The sequence below is a fragment of the Anopheles bellator genome, chromosome 1, assembly GCF_943735745.2.
Source record: "Anopheles bellator chromosome 1, idAnoBellAS_SP24_06.2, whole genome shotgun sequence".
Taxonomy (NCBI): Eukaryota; Metazoa; Arthropoda; class Insecta; order Diptera; family Culicidae; genus Anopheles; species Anopheles bellator.
In genome coordinates, this window is record NC_071285.1 from 3850063 (window position 1) to 3869588 (window position 19526).

The 19526-nt window shown below is 53.9% G+C and overlaps 2 protein-coding genes across 2 annotated transcripts; one reads left to right on the forward strand and one right to left on the reverse strand.

Annotated features, from left to right (window-relative positions):
* Window positions 1-2944: 2944 nt before the first annotated feature.
* LOC131206676 (uncharacterized) lies at window positions 2945-17534 on the forward strand. The gene is made up of 5 exons (XM_058199338.1): window positions 2945-3028; window positions 12560-12667; window positions 13412-13942; window positions 14019-16412; window positions 16461-17534. The coding sequence occupies exons 1-5, from the start codon at window positions 2945-2947 to the stop codon at window positions 17532-17534; spliced, it is 4191 nt and encodes a 1396-aa protein (XP_058055321.1).
* A 247-nt stretch (window positions 17535-17781) lies between these two features.
* Window positions 17782-19473, reverse strand: LOC131205337 (CCR4-NOT transcription complex subunit 9). Its single transcript, XM_058197405.1, has 4 exons — window positions 18740-19473; window positions 18466-18660; window positions 18281-18372; window positions 17782-18198 (listed from the first exon to the last, which is right to left on the reverse strand). Exons 1-4 carry the CDS (start codon window positions 19184-19186, stop codon window positions 18018-18020), a joined length of 915 nt encoding a protein of 304 aa, XP_058053388.1. The 5' UTR covers window positions 19187-19473; the 3' UTR covers window positions 17782-18017.
* Window positions 19474-19526: the final 53 nt, after the last annotated feature.

Consider the following 19526-nt stretch of genomic DNA (forward strand, 5'->3'; position numbering starts at 1 on the left):
TTGAGTTAATGAAGCCGAGCGCAGGGTAAATTAAAAATGGAATTGAGGGCAGCCGGCGGTTGTCTGCGGCTTCTTATCTTTCCCCGAGAGACCCCGAGTGGCCAAAGTCATTTCCCTCCTCGGAAAAAAAAATACGACAATCTGCCGCGAGTTTTAATTTCTCGTGGCACTCCGCGCCGAGGCTCTTTATCATCAGCGCCGAGCCGCCGGATTTAAACTCGATCTTGTTCGGCGGTGGCTTAGGTTTACGATCACTCGCCGGTGTAAGAAAATAAAAAGCCCGAAGGAAACAGACCGTTCTCTCTCTCTCTCTCTCGGTCGCCGTTCGCTTGAGGGCCATTTGTTAGCTCAGGTTTGGCGGGGCTCATAAAAATTATCATAATTTTATCTAAGCACCACCATAGCTAGCACGGGTCCCAGCGCCGGATCCCAGTGGTCCCACTTTATCACATTAAATCATCTGGTAAACGCGGGAACGAATGAGAGCCGCCGGGTGGTAACGGAAACACAGCTTCTCGGGAGGAACCATAAACAAACAGCTTTTTCCGTGCTTCCGCTCTAGCGCTTCGGAAGCTGGGAAGAGAAGGTCTCTTGTGGTCTACTGGCTAATTTCGGGTCCTCGAGCGTAGTGTGCCCCATCCTGTCTTCGAAAACACACCCGGATAAAGTCCCGCACACAGATGTCGGTGAAAATTAAAACATTTCTAAGAGTTTGAACTTGTGCACTGTGCGATCGCGATCGCGATCACTACTAGCGAGTGTCGTAAAGCGTAATCATCTCCAACTCCAACTTGTGGAAGTGAGCTACGTGTCCGGACGTCGCTCGAAACATCTGTCGCCGGCACCGGACTGGGTCCGCGGGATCCGGTTCTTTTCGGGGTTCGCGAAAACTTCAATTCACATCTTCCCTTCGAGCGTAATTTTCCGCGGAACCGCCGAACTCACACTTTTGGAACTTTCACATACATTCCGGGCGGGGGTTCATTGACCAGCGACAATCTTGGCGGGCGATCCGGGATCCCCGGAGTTGGGCGCCCGCGCGTAGCGAAAGGGAAATCGCCACACCACGTTGACATTAACCGGCGCCGCCCGCCAAAAGGTGTGACCCAAGGCTTGTGTCCCGTCGATGTCACATGGAGTGGCCGGAGCCGGGCAGCCACCTAAAGTGACGGTGACAGATCGGTCACCGGTCCGCTCCGAGGGAGGGACACGCACAGACAAACCGGTTGTGGATTGTGTGGGGTCTCCGCTTTTTAGTTGGCCTTCTTACGATCTTCGCGGAGGGCATTGTCTCGGGCTTCGTTCACCGAGAGCCCGAAAAATGATCCATAAAAATCGTCTTTAGCTTCTCGCGCAGGGACAGGGACATAAATCAAACGCTAAACATACACGGGCCCAAATTGCATGCTTCTAGGATTTGTTACGAGCGGTCTCTCGGAGTCTCTCTCGGAGGGCTCCTCGGAATGATCTATTTGACATTTCCGTTTTCGGTAACAATAGGCCGCGAGGGTGGCTCCGAATGCCCACTTTTAGGGGGATGATTTATCGAATCAAATGACTATTTTGCTGTTCCGTTGGTGGTTGCTCCATTTATGACGTGCCGTATCTTGATACAGGCATCGGCTTTGGGGGGGCCGTCCCGAGACCCGACCTTATCGGACTGCTGGAAGCCAGGAAAGGATCGTTCGATCGAGAAACGATTTGAACTATCACCACACACCGAATGGGGGGGGCTTAAAAGTGAGTTACGGGTCCGGGGATTAGCCGCCTGAACCGGTTAGAAAAATGGAGCGGTCCATCGCGCGTGTTGTGGCTGTTCAAATAGATGGCCCTCCCCAAAAATGGATGTCGACCGTCCCGGAATGCTAATGGATTTCCAATGTTTGAACCACATGGCGGCGGCGGCGGCAGCAGCTCTACACCATTATCACTTCACACCTGCTGGCTACCGCTGGATGCGTTTTCTGAGTGCGTTTTCCCGATCCGCGTCGGAGGGCCAACGTGATACTTTTCGCTTCCTGTCGCTGGCGCCGAGGCCGATTGCCGTGAGAAGATCGTGCTCTGACCATTAGCACCTTTTTCGATTCGGCTGCCGAAGGCGCCGCTGGCTCGTAATTAAGGTTTCACTTTTTCGAATCTCCAATCTCTTGAATGAATCCGAGAACTAGCGGAGGTGGCAGTATTTTCGCGTCCATAACGCCAACTCTTTGCACGATCGCGATAGTAGGAACTGTTGGATTTCCCGTTCCAGAACTCGTTAGAATGGATCCACTTCCTCGATCCACTATAGCCGATCCTCTTTCTTTATTCACTCCACATAGCCCAATAGCCTGTAGATCCAACAAGAATCCGTTTTGGGGTTCTGTCTTATTAGACAATATCCAAATAAGGTCGATCTTGAACTGATCTTATCAACTGAGTGGTTGAAAATAGAAACAATGTTCTAATTCAACTGGCATGAAGAAACACAAACAGAATGAGCCATACAGTGATGATCATTCGTCCTTACGGCGGAAGAATATATAGAAGCAAATATGTTGATGTTTTCGCAAAGTTTTTGTGTTAAATTTCGCCCAGTGCCTTCGAATCATCAAAAGGATCACTCAAAGATCACCCGAAGGTTGCGCATGTTTTGACCGGACCGGAGAAAATTAGCCTGGCGTGGCGTAATAGGTTTACCACCCTTTTCCGCAAACCCCAGTGCCCTTTCCGCGAGCGAGACCCATAAACGCGATCATCATTTTTCAGCCAACGAACCGTAAAATAGAGCGAAAGCATATTTCACGCAACAACAGAGCGAGAGACGACCCCCATCTAACGACGATCTTCCGCTCCCTTGTCGTTTCAGAATCCCCGGTTCAGGCCATGCGAAACGCGGGGTCCCCCTTGTGGACGCCCTAAACACGCCGTCGACCGTGCTCTGACACGAGCCCCCGCCCGAGACATGCATAATGAGCCCGCCCTACAGACGCCCAGGGAGAAGCCACTCCCGACGACCGCCAACGGCACTGGTGCCATACCAACACCGGTAAGTTCCGCTGCCGCTGCTGCTGTTGCTGTTGATGATCATGATGATGGTGGCTTTTAGTGTGCGCCATGTGCTGTAAATTCATTAACGGTCATATTCCGGGGCGCACTGGCCCCGTCCGGAAGGGAACGTCTTTCATTAATAAACAGCCGCGCGTCGAAACAAATTTGCCCGGCCCCGGTCCGGCGCTGGATGAACCGAGCCGAGAGCCGAGCCCGAGTAAAATGGGGCTAATGAAGCGAAAAAACCCACCCCGCGGTGGCGGTGGGCGGTGTGGGGTTCCCGGCACGCCACGGGCTAATCGGAACAATAGAAAATCGATCAAACTTTACGCCCGGCGGGACGTCGGCCGGGAATTCTTCTTTTGGCGTGGATAGAAAAAAATAGTCCATTACACAACCCACGAGGGAGCTCTGTGGGGTGTTTGTTTTGACCCCCGAGCCCCAAACAGAGAGAGAGAGAGAGAGAGCGACGTCCGTTTTCATCCGCATCAGTTCAATTCGGCGTTCGTCGCTCGATCGGCCGTTGATGTCTTTCGAGTAGCAGAGACAGAAGAAAGGCGCAGATCCGACGGGTGGATGTAAACAAATTGATGCCACACGCGTCGCATCGTGGAATTTGGGACGGTGTGCGTAGCATTTACACCCCCTCTGCACACACCGACGCCCTCCCCCCCATTGGTGAGATGATGGGAGCGAAGTAGATCGCTGTTTTCTCGCGCCCCCGGGCAAAGTGCGCCTCCGAGTCGCGATCGCGTGTATCTCGCGCGTCTGGCGGATGAATGTAAGCGATGATTAAATAAATTAAAATACTTTTCACCACATTGTGGGTGACGGAACGCGGTGGGTGATCTTGGCCCCCTCCTCAGCACCGGTGACAGTGTGCGCGCGGTTGATGACGAGTGCTTTAAATGCTCTTAAATGCTTGTGAACCACTCCCAGAGACCAGGCGGTGAAAGGCGCACCGCTATCCCGAAGCCTTGCTCCAGTTTCACCGCCGCCGTAACCCTGCCTGCCGTGATCGTGCCGGCTCGATCTTTCGCCGCCGCCGCCGCCGTGCTCTTTTCCGTGGTTCGAAAACTCCCCCGAAAACCCCCAAAACGTTCCCAAGAGGCTTCAGCGAACGGGTTGCTCCTAATTTATCAGATCCCCCTCGCTACACCGGATGGCCGATTTTCCGGCTCCGGTTGCTAAAGCGGGCCAACTACCGGTAGCGCGGTAGATGGAAATATGGAAATCCCAGCACTCCAGCCACTCGAATGCTGAGCCGGGCCTTGCTCTTAAATCCCCGCGGATCCCGGGGGGGTGCCTCTTCGGAACTTTAAATCGAAACGGCCCGTCTCGAGGTGAACGGTTCTTCTTTCGCTCTCGGACCCATTCATATCTTGGGCCACGGGTGAGGGCCGCTCCAGCTTCATGTTTCCCATCGCTGTTTGGGAGGCAAAACAAAACCCGAAAAGAATACTGAGAGGCCGTTTGGAGCCAACGCTCACCACATCTCCTCCTTTTGACAGGCGTTCGGCGGCGTGGCGTTCTAATGAAAGAATGGAATATTTTGATTTCGAATAACTCTCCCATCGTTGTCGATCGCGCGAGAAAGCACCGCAAACACAGCATGATCAGCCGAAATCTGAATCCCGGCCTTTGGACGGCGATCGGATCGGATCGTAGAGCCCCACAGTCCGCATCGCGAGGTGTTTATTTAATAACCTCATCCATCAAAATGTGGAGCAGCTTTCGACACCGACGGCTGGGTCAGTTCAAGATCCCCCCCCGGCCGTCCCTATGGGGGGTCATCGCTGCACGGCCCTGTCCCTGAGGGTCCTGGGCTCCCGCTCTTAATCCACTTCACATTGCGATTGCTCTGAAAAGAAATTACATTTCGACTGTTGTTGCCGCGCGGTCTGCGCGCGCCTCGGCAGCTTCTCCGGAGGTCGCACTCCCGGCTCGAGCGGTCCCGGCTTCTTGATTGAATCCTTTTCATTTTCCACACCGCCGGCGGGAGGTTGTTTGTGATAAATCTTGAAGCTACTGTTTGTGTAACGGCTGTTCCTTCCCGTTCTTTCCGCGGTCGCGGCGAGAAGAAGGGATTAAGAACGGAACGGAACGGAACAAAAAAAATGCCCCGAAGGGAGAGCAGAACTGTTGGGTTTGGGGAATCATTTCAACAAACGATAAAATCATGTTCATATTTAATGGCGAATATTTATCATGCCCAGCGGCCATCGCGCTGCCGCCGTCCCCAGCACACGATGAAATTATCATTTATCATTCGATAGAGAGTCATTAAAACCGCTGGCCAGGACACTCGGGTGTAGTGCACTCGGTGGGCAAATAAAGGATGAAGCAGCTACAAGTTTTTGGAATTTAACACGCAAACCAAACTCTCTTAAATTCTCGAACTCAAAATCAAACTGCCGTCGCTGGTTGAACTACAAACTCGTTTATGAGGGACCCGCACAAATGAGGTCGACAACCCTAGCTTGACTACTTATTAACCCATCTGTTCGCAAGTAAAAAATCAGAACACGCTCTTTAGCCGCCAACCCAACAATGGCCCGGCGGAAAAAGCGGCCCTTTTTGCCGGCCGCGGAATGCCTGCCTCGGATCGGATGCTTCTCGAAAGGGCCGCCCGAGCAAATCGCTGAGAATTGTTCCACTAATCTCATTGGAATGGGGTGAACAATTATCACCCGCTTTATTTTATGCTCCCCCTGTCTGCCTGTGTTTGACGGGGAACTAGAGTTCCATCTTCTCGTTTTCCCTGGGTGGTTCCCCCCGGGCTGTCGCTCACTTTGTCGCTTATCAGATGCAGACATGACACGCTGACACATGGCGACCGTGCACAGCCGTTTTCTCACCGTCTCGAGGCACTGCAACCCCTTACGATTTGTTGCCCGCAGGGACGGACTGATAAGGGACATCGAAACTCGCACCCGGCGGAAAGCAGCACGGAGCAATTGCAATTGTTTCGCGAACCGGGAGCACCCCTCGGTCCGGATGAAACGGTTCCGATTAGCACCACCACGCAGCACACATCCGCCACGTCCGTAGTATGATCGCAGAATTCACACCTTTTATTTGTAAAACGGGCAAAAACTTTGTTGTCCGCCAAAAACTAAAAAGCTTTGTTGTCCGCCAAAAACTAAAATAGCCCAATGGCCTGGAGGCCGTTTATCTTATCTTCCGGCCGCGAGCTGTAATAGGAGGCTTTTAGCGGGCGCCCCGTCAGTGTTTCCAATATCTGCAGCATCCATTTCGCGATCACTTCCTCCACTGAACGCCGGGAGTGTTGTGTAACCGGGCGAACGGCGACAAAACATGCCCCAAAATGGTGGGTAATAAATTGGATAAAAGGTTTCAGCATCTGGAGGAGGACCTCTCCACAAAGTTCCCGGTTTCGTCACGTTTTTCTCGTGTAGTATCTCTTTAATCCTTTGTAGCGCGAATCAACCCCTCAGTGTGGGCGACACGATCATGGGTTGTGACACTCCAGCGACACTTTCTTGGAGGAAGTCTTGACTCTGCGAGACAGCTGAACGCCTGTCTTCGCGCGCACACGGAACTCGAACCTCACGCAAACGCCCCTGTCTCGGTCTCGGTCTGAGAAATGAGACTTCCCCTTCATCATCGTGGTCGTTGCGTTTCACGGATGGAGATTAGCTCTAATCAAAACACTCACAGTCCCAGACGGGACCCGTTGGAAGGCGGAAGTTGGAGCTGGGGACTGTGACAAGCCTAGTGCGCACACAGACGCCAACACGTACGCCGGGGCCGGAACTATGCATTTATCGCCGGAACCTCGGCCGGAGTCGCGCGGGCCGGCTGTGGAATGATAAACTTTTCATGCAAAAACTGTCGGCCGACCGGCGCGATAGTTGACGTGTGAGGGCGCTGCCTTTTTTCACGGTGGAGGACAAGTGTGACGGCGGCGGAAACGGTTCTCCGGACCGTTTAAAAGGCGTCCGGCGTCGTGCGTCGCTAATGAGTATCCACGTCCGTCAGCCCCGGAGAGCATGTCACTGGAAGTGTCTTTTGGGTTTTTTCTTTATCACTTCAGGTTCTCAGACAGGCATCCAGGGACAAGGGAAGTAGCTTCGAGATTAGGAAATTGTGGACCAAACTCAGTGCTGATGCTATGAAACAAAGCAACTGTTGCACTTTGCCCCTAGCAACCATTGCCGGCAATGCGAACAGGGAGAATGGCTTGGTTCGTAAAAATGTAACAAGAACCTGATTATTATCCCTCGGCAACTGTTAATGAGTAAACGACACTAAATTCAACTTAATCGACATAGAACGTTGGGGCACACACAGATAGCGGATTTAATTGATACAATACTGATCGGAATCTAACACATCGGTAAGATGACCTTACCTGAAGCGTTGGAAAATTGCGGACCTACACGTAACCTGTGGATTATTTTAGACGTACTTGGACCTAGTATTACTGTCCAAATGTATGCTTCGATTGAAACTGCTACTTTCTTACAGGAAGCTGCTGCATCGGCTTGGCGACATAAATTACATGTCGACTTATACAGGGTTCTAAAGTTCCCTCTAAAGTTCTGTTTTTTCATTTGGTTATACAAAAAATTGCTGAATATTTTTCGATGCTTGCACTATTATTTGAAAGGTTGATACTTCAATTTTATGTATAAAATATTATTTCCGTTGCAGAAAAATTGGGAAATATGAAAATCTTATTTCCCAAGTGGTACGTCTTCAACGGCGTTACGTGCCATACTCAAACAGTACGATATTTGACAGCCACAATCGATGTTCTGCTTCTCATTCTGAAAAAAGAACGCTAGGTTCTGAAAAAGAACGCTAGTTGGCGCACCCTACACAAAGCATGCCAGAAAGACATGTCGACTAACACAAGGTTTATACAAGTTTTGCTATTTATGCCGAGACGGGTCATTTTGAACTGTCTGAAAGAGAAGTGATCTATAAGAAAAATGCTTATATTAACTTCTAAAGACTGGAAAGTGATATTATATCACAAATATTGTGTGTATATATAAATATTATATACAAATATTACAAAAAAAGGTTAATATGTATAAATAACATTAAGTTTCGGAGAGCAAATTTTGTATGTACGTGGAATTTCGAATTGAAGTTGCAGCTGGGTTTACATGTGGTATAGCTAGTGTTTAGAAAAATGACACAAATGGTCACCACGAACTATGGAAATCTGTTTTATTTCGACAGATCCAAACCATAGCCCCATTTAAAACTTCCCCTAAAGCTCAACAGCATTTAGAACCTATCGGCCGTATGAAATTTTGTCAACTGATAGGCAGACAGCTCTAGAAATGCGGCCACAACTCCTCTACAGTGTCCCAAAGGCTAAACCCAACCCAACCATACCCAACGCTGAGCTGCGTAATCCCAAACTTTATGGTGAAAGTGTCCCTATTCGTTCGCGTTCGATCCAGTCCGCGGCTATCATTACTGATACCGTTCATAACGTATCTCGAGTCTCAAGGAGAGCAGGTGTTTTCGGCCACATTCCCTTGGCGCGTTTCAGCTGCTGTTGCGCCAGTTTTTTTGACAAACGGGAGAGAGCAACACGTGTACCATTAACACGAAGGGCCATGCTGGAAGAAGGGCTCCAAAAACGGCAGCAGCTTGACAATAGGAGGGCATTATTAGGGCTGCCGGTGGCCGGTGGAATGTGGCCACGGTGCTGGCGCGTGTGCGCATATGCTTTGCATGGAACGGTAATTTCGATCGAACCGTCTGCCGGCCTCTAGCAGCTGTTCTAGTTTTCGGTCCACACTCCGCACACGCCAAGGTTGCAATTAAAGGCCCCCGTTTTTCGATCACGATCCGTTGTCACCCGAAAGCCCACCACCGTTGGCCCGCTTTCGAGCAGGTGCCGGAGAGTGAACAAATAATATTAAAATCGAAAGACTTCAACGGGCGCACGGGAGACGAACCGCGTGGCCGTTTGGCCCATTCCATTAGCACCCATCGTAGGCTGGTGAATGAAAGCGTAAATATTGAAACGCGGTCTTCAATTGCCCGGTGATGTGTTTTGTTATTAAATAGATAGACCCGGGACGCTAATCGCAAAAGTCAACCGGCAACGTTTTTGAACCGGCGCCGTAATTGAATTGAAAGAAAACAAAAGATCCTCATGCGAGTCATGCCCCTGACGTCCTGACGTGCGCACCACCGTTGCCCGTTGAAGGCACTGACCGACTGGCGGCTCGCAATGGCCACCTTAAAACCTAGCTGGCCCTCCAAAAAACAAAGAGCACTCGCGCGGTGCCTGCGAAAACTCCAAACATTTTCCGCGGATGCGCACGCTTCATATTGCCCATTGTTTCTGCTAGCGCGCCCCCCGAAAATGGCGGCCTTGGCCGGGCGCGCTGGCCATTTGGCAGATATTATCTATAATTACGGACGGACTGCCAATGGACTCGGTGCCGCACCGAGTTTTCCGAGGCACCGAGGAATTAATTTTCCCATTCTCACACCGAGGGCGCCGAGGAATGGAATTCACCGCTGCCAACCACGGCTTTTCGAAAATAAATTGGTCCCATCCCATCGTGGGGGGACGTGTGGTTAACGAAAATAGTAATAAACGGAACGAAACAGTTATACTCCTCCCCCCAGGGATATAAAATATGGGTGTCATCGTTGACTCATTAATTGCCTGGCCTTTGCCCTTACAGCGCGCAGAACACCGAACACAGATCGAGATAATGTTCAACTCCGGCTCCGCTCCGACACTCAACACATACGAAGAGGGGGTCCGTTGCAATTGCACCGATTGTTTTCCGGCAAATTGGGACCCCCCTCGGTGATGAATTGGCGCCCGTCGCCCAACAGTAATTCGTCTCACGATCATCGTCCAACGGTGGGTTTGCAATCTCCGGTGGCGTGATTATGATCATTGCCCGATCCACTGATCTTTGTCACTGATTTATTCGATTTTAATTATGTCGACCGGCGGGCACACCGCCAACAGGCCGCCGTTCGGTCATCGATGCCCCGAGGCGAGGACCCGCTACTCTCCCGGGTGGTGCATATTTTAATGAAGTTTGTTGGAAATCGTACAAAAAATAATGGCTTCGTAAGTAAATCGGATCGGTATAAACCCCGCGTCTTATTCGCACCGAATCACGCGCCGGATCGTGCGTGCCGGAGCATAATTAAGCCACTTACGTCGTCGCCAAACACGACCGGGAGCGAGGGGAGAGTAACAAATTGAGAGGAGAGGAAAATCCCATGCCCTGAGACGAATCGCGGCCTATCGAAAGGAATCGACGAGGGGCCCACGCAAACGGATTGGCCGAACTGCTGTGTCTGACTTAATCCTTTCGAGCCCGGAGACTGTGAATGACTAAATTATGATCGCCATATGTTATCGCAGCGCGCCGGCCACTGCGTGTTACATGAAATAAATAATATCCCCGTAATGAGGACACGATCGATGGCGGGCTCCAGTTCCTCGATCGATATTGGATCGTTGAAGTTGTAAATATCGTTCTAGAACACGGAACCGGACGGACGGACGTTGGTCTGGGAGCGAGGGAACTGGTTCAACGTCAACTTTCAACAGCTCTCCGGTCCCATAGGCGCCATTTGCTGTTCCGTTAGCTGGTTGCAATAGTTACTACAAGCCTCGAGGCTAGGCTTAGAATGTGGCAATAGCGCCAGACTTGTTGTTGGGTTGGGATGGAACCGGATGATGATTAAAGTTAGTGTAATCAGCTCCCGGAACTCAGCTTCAATAACCATTCCAATCAATTCCTGGTTCTTCGTTGCCTCGATCAGGAGTCGATTGTATCCCGAGCCATGTGCGCATTACTGGGTTGTTCGATTAGTTTTGCGCTTCTACATATTACAGCCCAAATGCCTAGCCTAGTAGGCATGGAGGATTGATATAGCCAAACAATATTTTGTGAAATATTTCAATATTATTGCTTGTGAAATATTTCGGTGCAACTTTCCGGTACATCATTCGTGTACAAGGATTGCATGTAACTCAGCACCCAAGTTTTGAAAAGAAACTGGCACACAATGGTGTCTACAACATTGTATACAAGTCACTGGTGCTACCTGCCAGTCGCTTCTGTTCGCCTGTTGTTTTTGCGGCTCCAGAAACCCGATTTTTTTCGGGACGTTTGGCGAAGTTTTGAGGAAATTGTTCACAAGTCTATTTTATGTTCAAGGTCAAAGCTCAGTTAATTAATTAATTTATTATGAATAGAACGGACAGAGCCATATTAAGCACTAACTAAAAGTTAAAGCATTTTCAGAGTTCGGACAGACGAGCTGATCGATCGGAACTCTTTGGAAATCGTTTTCCCTAACTGAACAGCCGGGTATGATTATTTTGTTTAGCTTTAGGATTGTCTCTCTGTCGTCGCGCGGAGAGTATTGTTCTCCGTCCGCCGTGTTCAAGTGTCTCGGTTTGATTTGCATCATAATGCTGCGTTGAAAGTAAAGAATGGAAGGAAGAAGTCCATTATATTTATTTATTCGAGTCGAGCGTCAAAATACGACAAAAGCCGAGCCGAACCGAGAGAGAGAGAGAGAGTTATGGCCTCCGGAACGGAAAGAAGATGGCGTAGGAAGTGCCCCCTGTCCCCTCGCAGGAGGGTCGCCGATACTTTCTCTCGGGTGTAATTACTTTCAGTGTGCCCCCCCCAAGTGCCCGGCCACGGAATATCGGAAATGACAAAAACGATTTCCTGTGGCCGCGACCGGCATCGGTGTGGAGGTCTTCAGCAACCCGGGAACGATAATGACCCTCTCAACTCAATGGCGCGAGGCCTGTTGGCTTTAAATAAAAAGGGCAAAAAGCGTCCGCCACACCAAGGGCCGAGGGCGCTGGGGATTTGAATTCCGGTTCGTTCGCTGGCAACTTTCCAATCAACCCTCGATCCATATTCTGTAATGTCCCTTCTGGCACGGCCGTCGACGACGACGATGATGACGTTGTCCCCTCGGAGGGCATTTCTCAAAGCTCCGGCTGATGGTTTTGCTTATTGCTCGGTCGTGACTCGGCGCACCGCGAGCCCCGCGGACTAAGAATGGGCCCCACAGACACCCCGGACCGAGTCGGAGTCGGCAACAAAGGCTTTCCAACGCCCGGCGGCCGTCCTGCCGAGGTTCTTCTCCCGGTGACCATGCGTCATGCGCCAGAACCATTACCGGCGGGGCGAAGGTAATAATTTACGCGATTGTGTGTCGTCCTGCGGTCGCCGTCGCCAGTCGGACTCGTGCTGTCAGCATTATGATGGGCCTGGGCTACGCGGTTCTATTTTTTGCTGGCCGATCCGCGGGCTGGCTAGATGCGCTGGCTGATTGGTCGACGGCAGCGAGGGTGTCCGAACTCCCTGGCTCGATTTGCATATACACCCTGCCCCGTACGTCCCACGCAGCCCAGGCTGAAGAGTGTCCGGCTTTATCGGATTTTATTTATTTTTAATCATCAAGCGATGCTGACGAATTATTAACTCCGGGTTTTTCTTTCTGTTTGTTGCTCCGATGCACTTCTATTCCGCAGGAAAACACAAACCGAACGCCGCTGCATGAGGCGGCTTCCACCGGGGACGAGGCGAAGGTGGAAACCCTCCTGGCCGCTGGTGCCGATCGGAACGCCAAGGAGTCGGTAGTAAGTATCGCGATGCGACGCAAACGGAGGGCAAAATCTTCAGACCCACGAGACGATATGGGATCGCATTGGTGCTAATAAAGAAGTTGCGACCGGCCCAAACCTAATCTTGGGTGCTGAGGACACCGTTATTTCACCTTTTTGGTGATGTTTATTGACCACCAAGATCATGCGATTTGACACCGAAGGACTTTTTCTTACGGCGGACAAACCTGTAACTTTGGAGCATTTGAAAAATGAAAATTATCAGTTCAGAATCGACTGTTCCGAAGTGGCCATCTGAACGATGTTCTGTTTCACGCATAAGGGCAAAGTACAAAATTTTCGATAAAAACTAAATTAACATTAAAAACTAAATTTTTCATGGGTTTTTTAAAAGTTCCTTTTTGAAAGTAGAAAATAAAAAACCCTGCCCAAAATGCACCATGCTCGATCATTGCTCTGGACCTGGTGCTACCTTCTGTAGCCCCTGCGCTCCTGTTACTTTTGAGGTCCAGAATCGTCGATATTTGGCGGATAAATTTCAAAACATCAGAAAAAATTTTCGCTCCTTTTTTTATCTTTTCCGGAGGTTTTCCCCAAACCGATTTCTTTCGTTCTTCCCTCAAAATACAAGTAAAAAGACGGAGTTTTTTTGACTTTCAAGAAAAATGTATTATATTTCCGGAGGCTTTTGAACATTCGGCATTCGGTCCACTGAACGCTCGGATCGCTAATTCTACCTTCCCGTCCCTCTCGCTGCAGCACGGTAATACGCCCCTTCACGAGGCTTCCTGGAAGGGATACAGCCGCTGCGTGAAGCTGCTCTGCGCCCTGCCGAAACCGGCCAAGCCTGGCGTCGGTGGCGCTTCCGGTGCCAAAGGACTCGAGCTGCTAAAGGATGCTGCGCCATCGTCGTCGACGAAGATCAAGCACGCGGCGCTGCACGACACGAAGGGGGCACTGCACAGCGCGCTGCTCGGCACTCGGAACTTCGGTGGGTTCTCCGCGCTCCATCTGGCCGCCCAGAATGGCCACAACCAGAGCTGCCGGGAGATTCTGCTGGCCGGCGGCGATCCCGACGTGCAGAACAACTACGGCGACAGTCCGCTGCACACCGCGTGCCGTTACGGGCACGCCGGGGCCATCCGGATCCTGCTCTCCGCCAAGTGTGACTTCGAGCGGATCAACCTGAACGGGGACACGGCGCTGCACATCGCGTGCGCCATGGGCCGCCGCAAGCTGACGCGCATCCTGCTCGAGTCGGGCTGTCGGCAGGACACGAAGAACGCTCAGGTACGTCTCGACTCCCTGCGAAAGAAAGGAGAAAACAAGGAAGGCATTAGCATTAATCCGTCTCTCTCGCTTGTAGGACGAAACGGCGCGGGACATTGCGCAGCGCAAGAATCTGGTCGAAATCATCAACATCCTCAACTCACCTCCACCGCCACCGGCACCGGCACCCGCTGCACCAAACACCGATCTGTCCCCGCGGAGATCGCGCGAACGATCGAGCAGCAGTTCGCACCGGAAGGCGCCGGATTGTCCCGACGGGCGGTCGTCGCGCCCCAGCAAGCCGGCGCCGGGCGGCACGGGCGAGGAAGGACCAGCGCACCGTAAATCGGGCCGCCGTCGGAGCAACTCAAACGATGACGCGAAGGGTGGCGGGGCGGGGGCCGAGGTCGACCCGAAGCACTGGTCCCCGTACGGGTGCCACTACTTTCCCGATCCGCGCAACTTTCCCTCGCCGAAGTTGGAGACCCTGCCGAAGGAACCGCTCGGGAATGGCGAGCAGTACTTCCTCGATCTGGCCGGCAACATCCGGAAGGGGCCGGTCGGCGTCGGGAACACGTGCTACTGTGCGCCGTTCTTCAAGCACCTGGAGGCGCGCATGAACCAGAACCGGCGCAGCATCCGGAAGTACGTGCACCGGGCGACGGAGAAGCTGGACAGCCGGATGACGGCGCTGGCGATGCGGACCGACGACCAGATCGAGGAGCTGACCAAGTCGATGATCGCGAGCCGGGTGCAGTGCGAGAACAAGCGGCTGCACCTGGAGCAGTGGCTGAAGCGGGGCATAGCCGAACGATCGACGACCACCACTTCCGGTGGCGGCGGCGGCGGCGGCGGTGGCGGAGGGCATCCGTTGCAGCACACCAACAGCAAGACCAAAAAGGACGAAGCCAACACCAACACGCTGACGCGCTGCCGGAGCCTCGAGCTGCTGGACGATCACGAGGATACTCACCACCATACTCTGCAGGCGCAGCAGTCCACCCCGGTCACTGGGGCCGTCAGCACCCACCCCACCAAGCAGTTGTTCAGCTCCCGGTCGATCGATTTCCTCGATGCCACGGGCTCGACGATCGACGAAGAGGCTCACCTGCGGCTGCTCCAGTACGGATCGGCTACCGGCCACCAGTCGGATGCGTTCGGTGGCAGTTCTCAGCACTCCAACATGAAGAATCACTCGGATGCGGCCTCCGAAACACCGCCTCTGCCACCGCTGGGCCGTCGGAACCGCTCCTCGTCCATCTGCTACTCCTCCGACAAGGACAACGATCGGGAGAAACCGCCACAGCCACTGCCACAGCCGACCACATCCGGGCAGCAGGGCAAGAGCGAAAAGGCCAAGGTCACCGAGCGGCTCGAGGAGCTGCTGAGCAAAACGAAGCGCATCCTCGAACTGGAGAAGCTCACCAAAGCCACGGGCCCCGGATCGCCACCGGTGGCCAGCGCCCGCTCGGACAATCGCTACATCCTGGCGCTGGACAAACTGCGTGACATCCACCACTACGAGCCACCGCTGGCCGGGACGCTGGCTGGCGGCCGAGGACACTCACCGGGGGCCGCCGGGTACGACATTGCGCAGGAGATGGAGAAGATCACCAAATCGTTGCTTCCGGCGACGGCACTGGACGCGGCGACGGCTCCCGTTTCGCCCGAGATCGCCAAGGACATTACGACGCGCAAGGAGCGTCCGACGGCCGTGTACGGGCTCGCGCTGGCGTACGGCCAACCGAAGCCCAGGGGCTCCCCGGTGTGTGCCACCTCGCAACCCGGCTCGCAACCGTTCGTGATCGACGAAGAGGAGAGCCACCTGGGGAGGACCAACTTCGGTCACGGCGAGTCGTCGGGCGGAGGAGTGGTGGTCAATGGGTTCTACTCCAACAGCTGCTTCGCCGACGAAACGCTGCCCAGTTCCTCCTGCAACACGACGATCAAGCGGAACCCCGGAACGGATCCGGAGGAGGAAGACAGCCCGGACGCGGGGGAGGAGGAGGAGGAGCAGGATTCGGATCGCGGTGACGACAGTGACGACGATCCGCGGGACTCGGAGTCGGATCGGGCCGACCTGTCGGCGATGGCGAACCTGGCCGAGCTGAAGGAACTCAAGAGCCGCATCCTGAACGGGACGAACTGGCGCAGCCAGGTGCTGCAGAAGAGCGTCCAGGAGCTGCTGCTGCGCGAGGGCCACGAAGACCGGACGCGGGATGAACCGGCGATGGGTGGCGATCAGGTGTCTGGTGATGATCCGACGACGGACACGAACCGGGTGAGGTACATCATTTCGAAGCTCCAGCAAAGCGTAGCCGGTGGCCACTCGAACGCGCCACCGTTGGCGCAGTGCGAGGACTTCTCGGATAGCAGCGAGGACGAGGACGAAGACGAACACGGTAACGGTGAAGAGGACGATGACGAGGACTGTGTCGATGGTCCGCTGCCGGTTGGCAGACATCCCTCCGACGGGGCACCACTTCCAATCGTGTCCAGCAGCAGCACCACCACCACCACCATCACTATTCCGGGAAAGGTGGAGATCGGGATCGGAACGGCCAAAAGTTTGATCCAAATGTACGAGCAATCGTCATCGTCGTCCATCGGGACGGGACCACCCTCCAAAGCACTGCCAACCATCCAGGGTATCCCGAAGGATGCGTACTTTCACGATCTCCCCCGGAAACCGGTGCTAGGGGCCAGCGATCGGGACGGGGACATTCCACCGCCGATGGCACTGGCATCCCGCAGCCGCAACCCGTTGCCGTCCTATCTGCTGCAGGAGGCCGAACTCTTCCAGCAGCAGCAGCAGCAACCGGGAACTTACCGAGCGACCAGCATGCTGAACGGTAACGAAGGGTTCCTGCACCATCCGGCGCCGCCGGCACCGTCCCAACGGCACAACCACCATCACCACCATCATCATCCGCATCAGAGCTACCCCCCGGTGGCCGCGCAATCACCACCGGAATCGGAACGATTGCTCTCGACCCGGAAGTACATCAATCCGGCGGCCACGCACCATCAGCAACGGTCTCTCTCCAGCACCGCCACTCCGTCGCCCGAGTTTCCGCTCCATCACCAGCAGCCGCAGCAGGCGCAACCGCAACACTCGGCGCTGGGCACGGCCACGGGCGTGGGCACCGTCATCGCGGGCCATTCGCACGCCATGATGACGATGATGGCGGCGGCAGCGGCCGCCGCCGCTTCTCGCAGCAAATCGGCCGACAACCTGTCCAACGATGACTCGGGCTACGTCAGCGGAAAGGTGAGCGAGATCCACGTTCCGAGCGGTGGCGCCAGCCCTCTGCTGTCACTCCCGGCCGGGCTGGCCAATGGTGCGGCGGGCGGCAACGTGCTGATCATTCCACCGCCCGCCTCAGCCTCGCCGCGTCACTTCCTGCCATCGTATCCGCACCACCATCACCACCATCATCACCTGGGGGGCATGGCGGGTAATGGCGGTGGCAGCGTCGTGACGTCCATCGTCCCCCCGCCGGCACCGCTGGGGAGTGGGCCACCCGCCCCGATGACGTCGGCCGCCGCACACGCTGCCGTCGAGCAGAAGCAACAGTCGCTCTACAAACTCGGTGCTTCGAGTTTGGTTTAAACCGTTCCAGGGTTTGTTTTGTGTATAAAAATTAAGATAAGTTCCCTTTTATGAGGCCCATCCCCGTAAAGGCGGGTCTGTTTTAAGAAAAAGCTGTCTATTAAATTATTTACCTGTAAACGCTTTCGTGAACAGCTATCGGTGTATATAAGAAGATAAAGACAATAAAGTTTGATCTGAAAAAAGTCCTGTGAAGTTGGTGAAAAAAGTGATATAAGCAATCAGAAAAGAACATCCGTACCACGGATGACCGTAAAGGCAAGAGTGGAAGAACCCTAAGCCGATTCCTACATTTATTGTAACACCTCACATCGTGGCTGAAAAGCGGATTCCTGCGAGTCGCTCTGGGCGCATTTCGCCAGGCCGCCAGGCAGCTTTTACCCTACCAACAACATCCGTAATCCGTCCTCCGTCGGCCGGAGACTGGGAGAGAAATTCGTGATAAACCAAGGGTGAGCCGTGCTCCGCGGGCTCCTCTACCCTCTACGAGGCCAGTGGTTGGATGCCGACCTGGCGCGGATCGGCCCCGGGCACCGGGACGGTGTCGAGATTTTTCAACAGCAACGACAACCAGTGTTTGGTCGATTTGTCTTCCTGCAGGCACGCCGCGAACGTGGCATCGCGCAGCTGATCCGGCAGGCACTGCCTCAACGCTTCGCGGGCCCTACACACGAGGGGAGAGAGAGAGGGTACCGATGATGAGGGTCACACCCCGGAACAAGCTGCACCCGTTCTGCTCTGCTTACCGTGGATTATCCGACAGACGGAGGTAGCAGCGAACGACGTGCTTCAGCAGCCGGGCCGAGGGTTCCTTCGATAGGGAGATTACCATTTTTCCCTGCACCCGAAAGAGAGAAGTGCAAACGTCGTCGGTTAAAGCATCGTAGCAGGCGACGGCCCACAGAAATGGAGCCCCGCGGACGCGGCTTACCAGAATGATTGCGACGTGCGAGAAGCGATCGTAGGTGTGGCAGATGTACGACAGGCCGGACTCGTCCAGCAGAATCTTCTGCAGGATGAAGGTGGCCACCGTTTTGCTCAGCTCCGACCCGGACTCCATGATCCGCAGGCACAGTGGAATGATTTCCGTCGACAGCAGAAACGTGATGACCTCTTGCTCGTCGGTCTGTGGAAAGAACGTTCCGGCGGTTGCCTCGATCAAGGACGGGACTGGGGAAAGGCTGGGGCACTGCACAGCATTTTACCTTCACCAACGCACCGATCACCCCGAGCGACGTCAGCCGGAGGTACTCGAACGGGCGCGTCTTCGAGGTGGTGTGCAGGAACGGATACAGGAACAGCGGGATCTGGGCGGCCAGAAAGGCGGTGCGCGTTTCCGGGTGCGACGCGACGCACTGCAGCAACGCGAGCGCATTGCAGACGCGGTTCGACTGGTGGGCCGTCAGGGTGGCCGGATTGATCGACGGGTAGATGTTGATGATCTCCTGCAGCAGTGCGGCGGTCGTGCCGAAGCTGTGCCACAGCATCGGTGCCAGGTCGGGGACACTTTCGCGCTTTTTGCTCAACTCCAGTAGCGCCGTTTCACGCGTTTCCGGATTCGACAGCTCGTTGATCCACTGAAACACTTTGTCACTGTGCGACGCCATCTGCTGCTGCAGGTTCGCGGCCGGATTCTGCTGTACGCTACTCATCGTTCACGGTGCGTGCACCCCCAGCCCCCGAATCACAGCCCTGGAACGATTGCAAGTACCGTTTGCCACGATGGTTTCGATATCGCGAAGCCCTAAGCCCTTTATAAAAAGCACAACACTAAACAAATCGTCGTCACAATTTTTGCGTCCAATGTCTGCCAATTCTGGCTTTGGGCTGTCAACCGCACTGACAGTTCGTTCGAGCGTGCTGTCAAATTGTGGTGGGCTACATTCACGCACAGCGTTACGGCAGTAACGCCCAGTTTGAATAACCACAACGGCCGATTTTTTTTCTATCCAATCCATTGAAACGCCCTTTAAAAAACAGCTCCATTTGTAT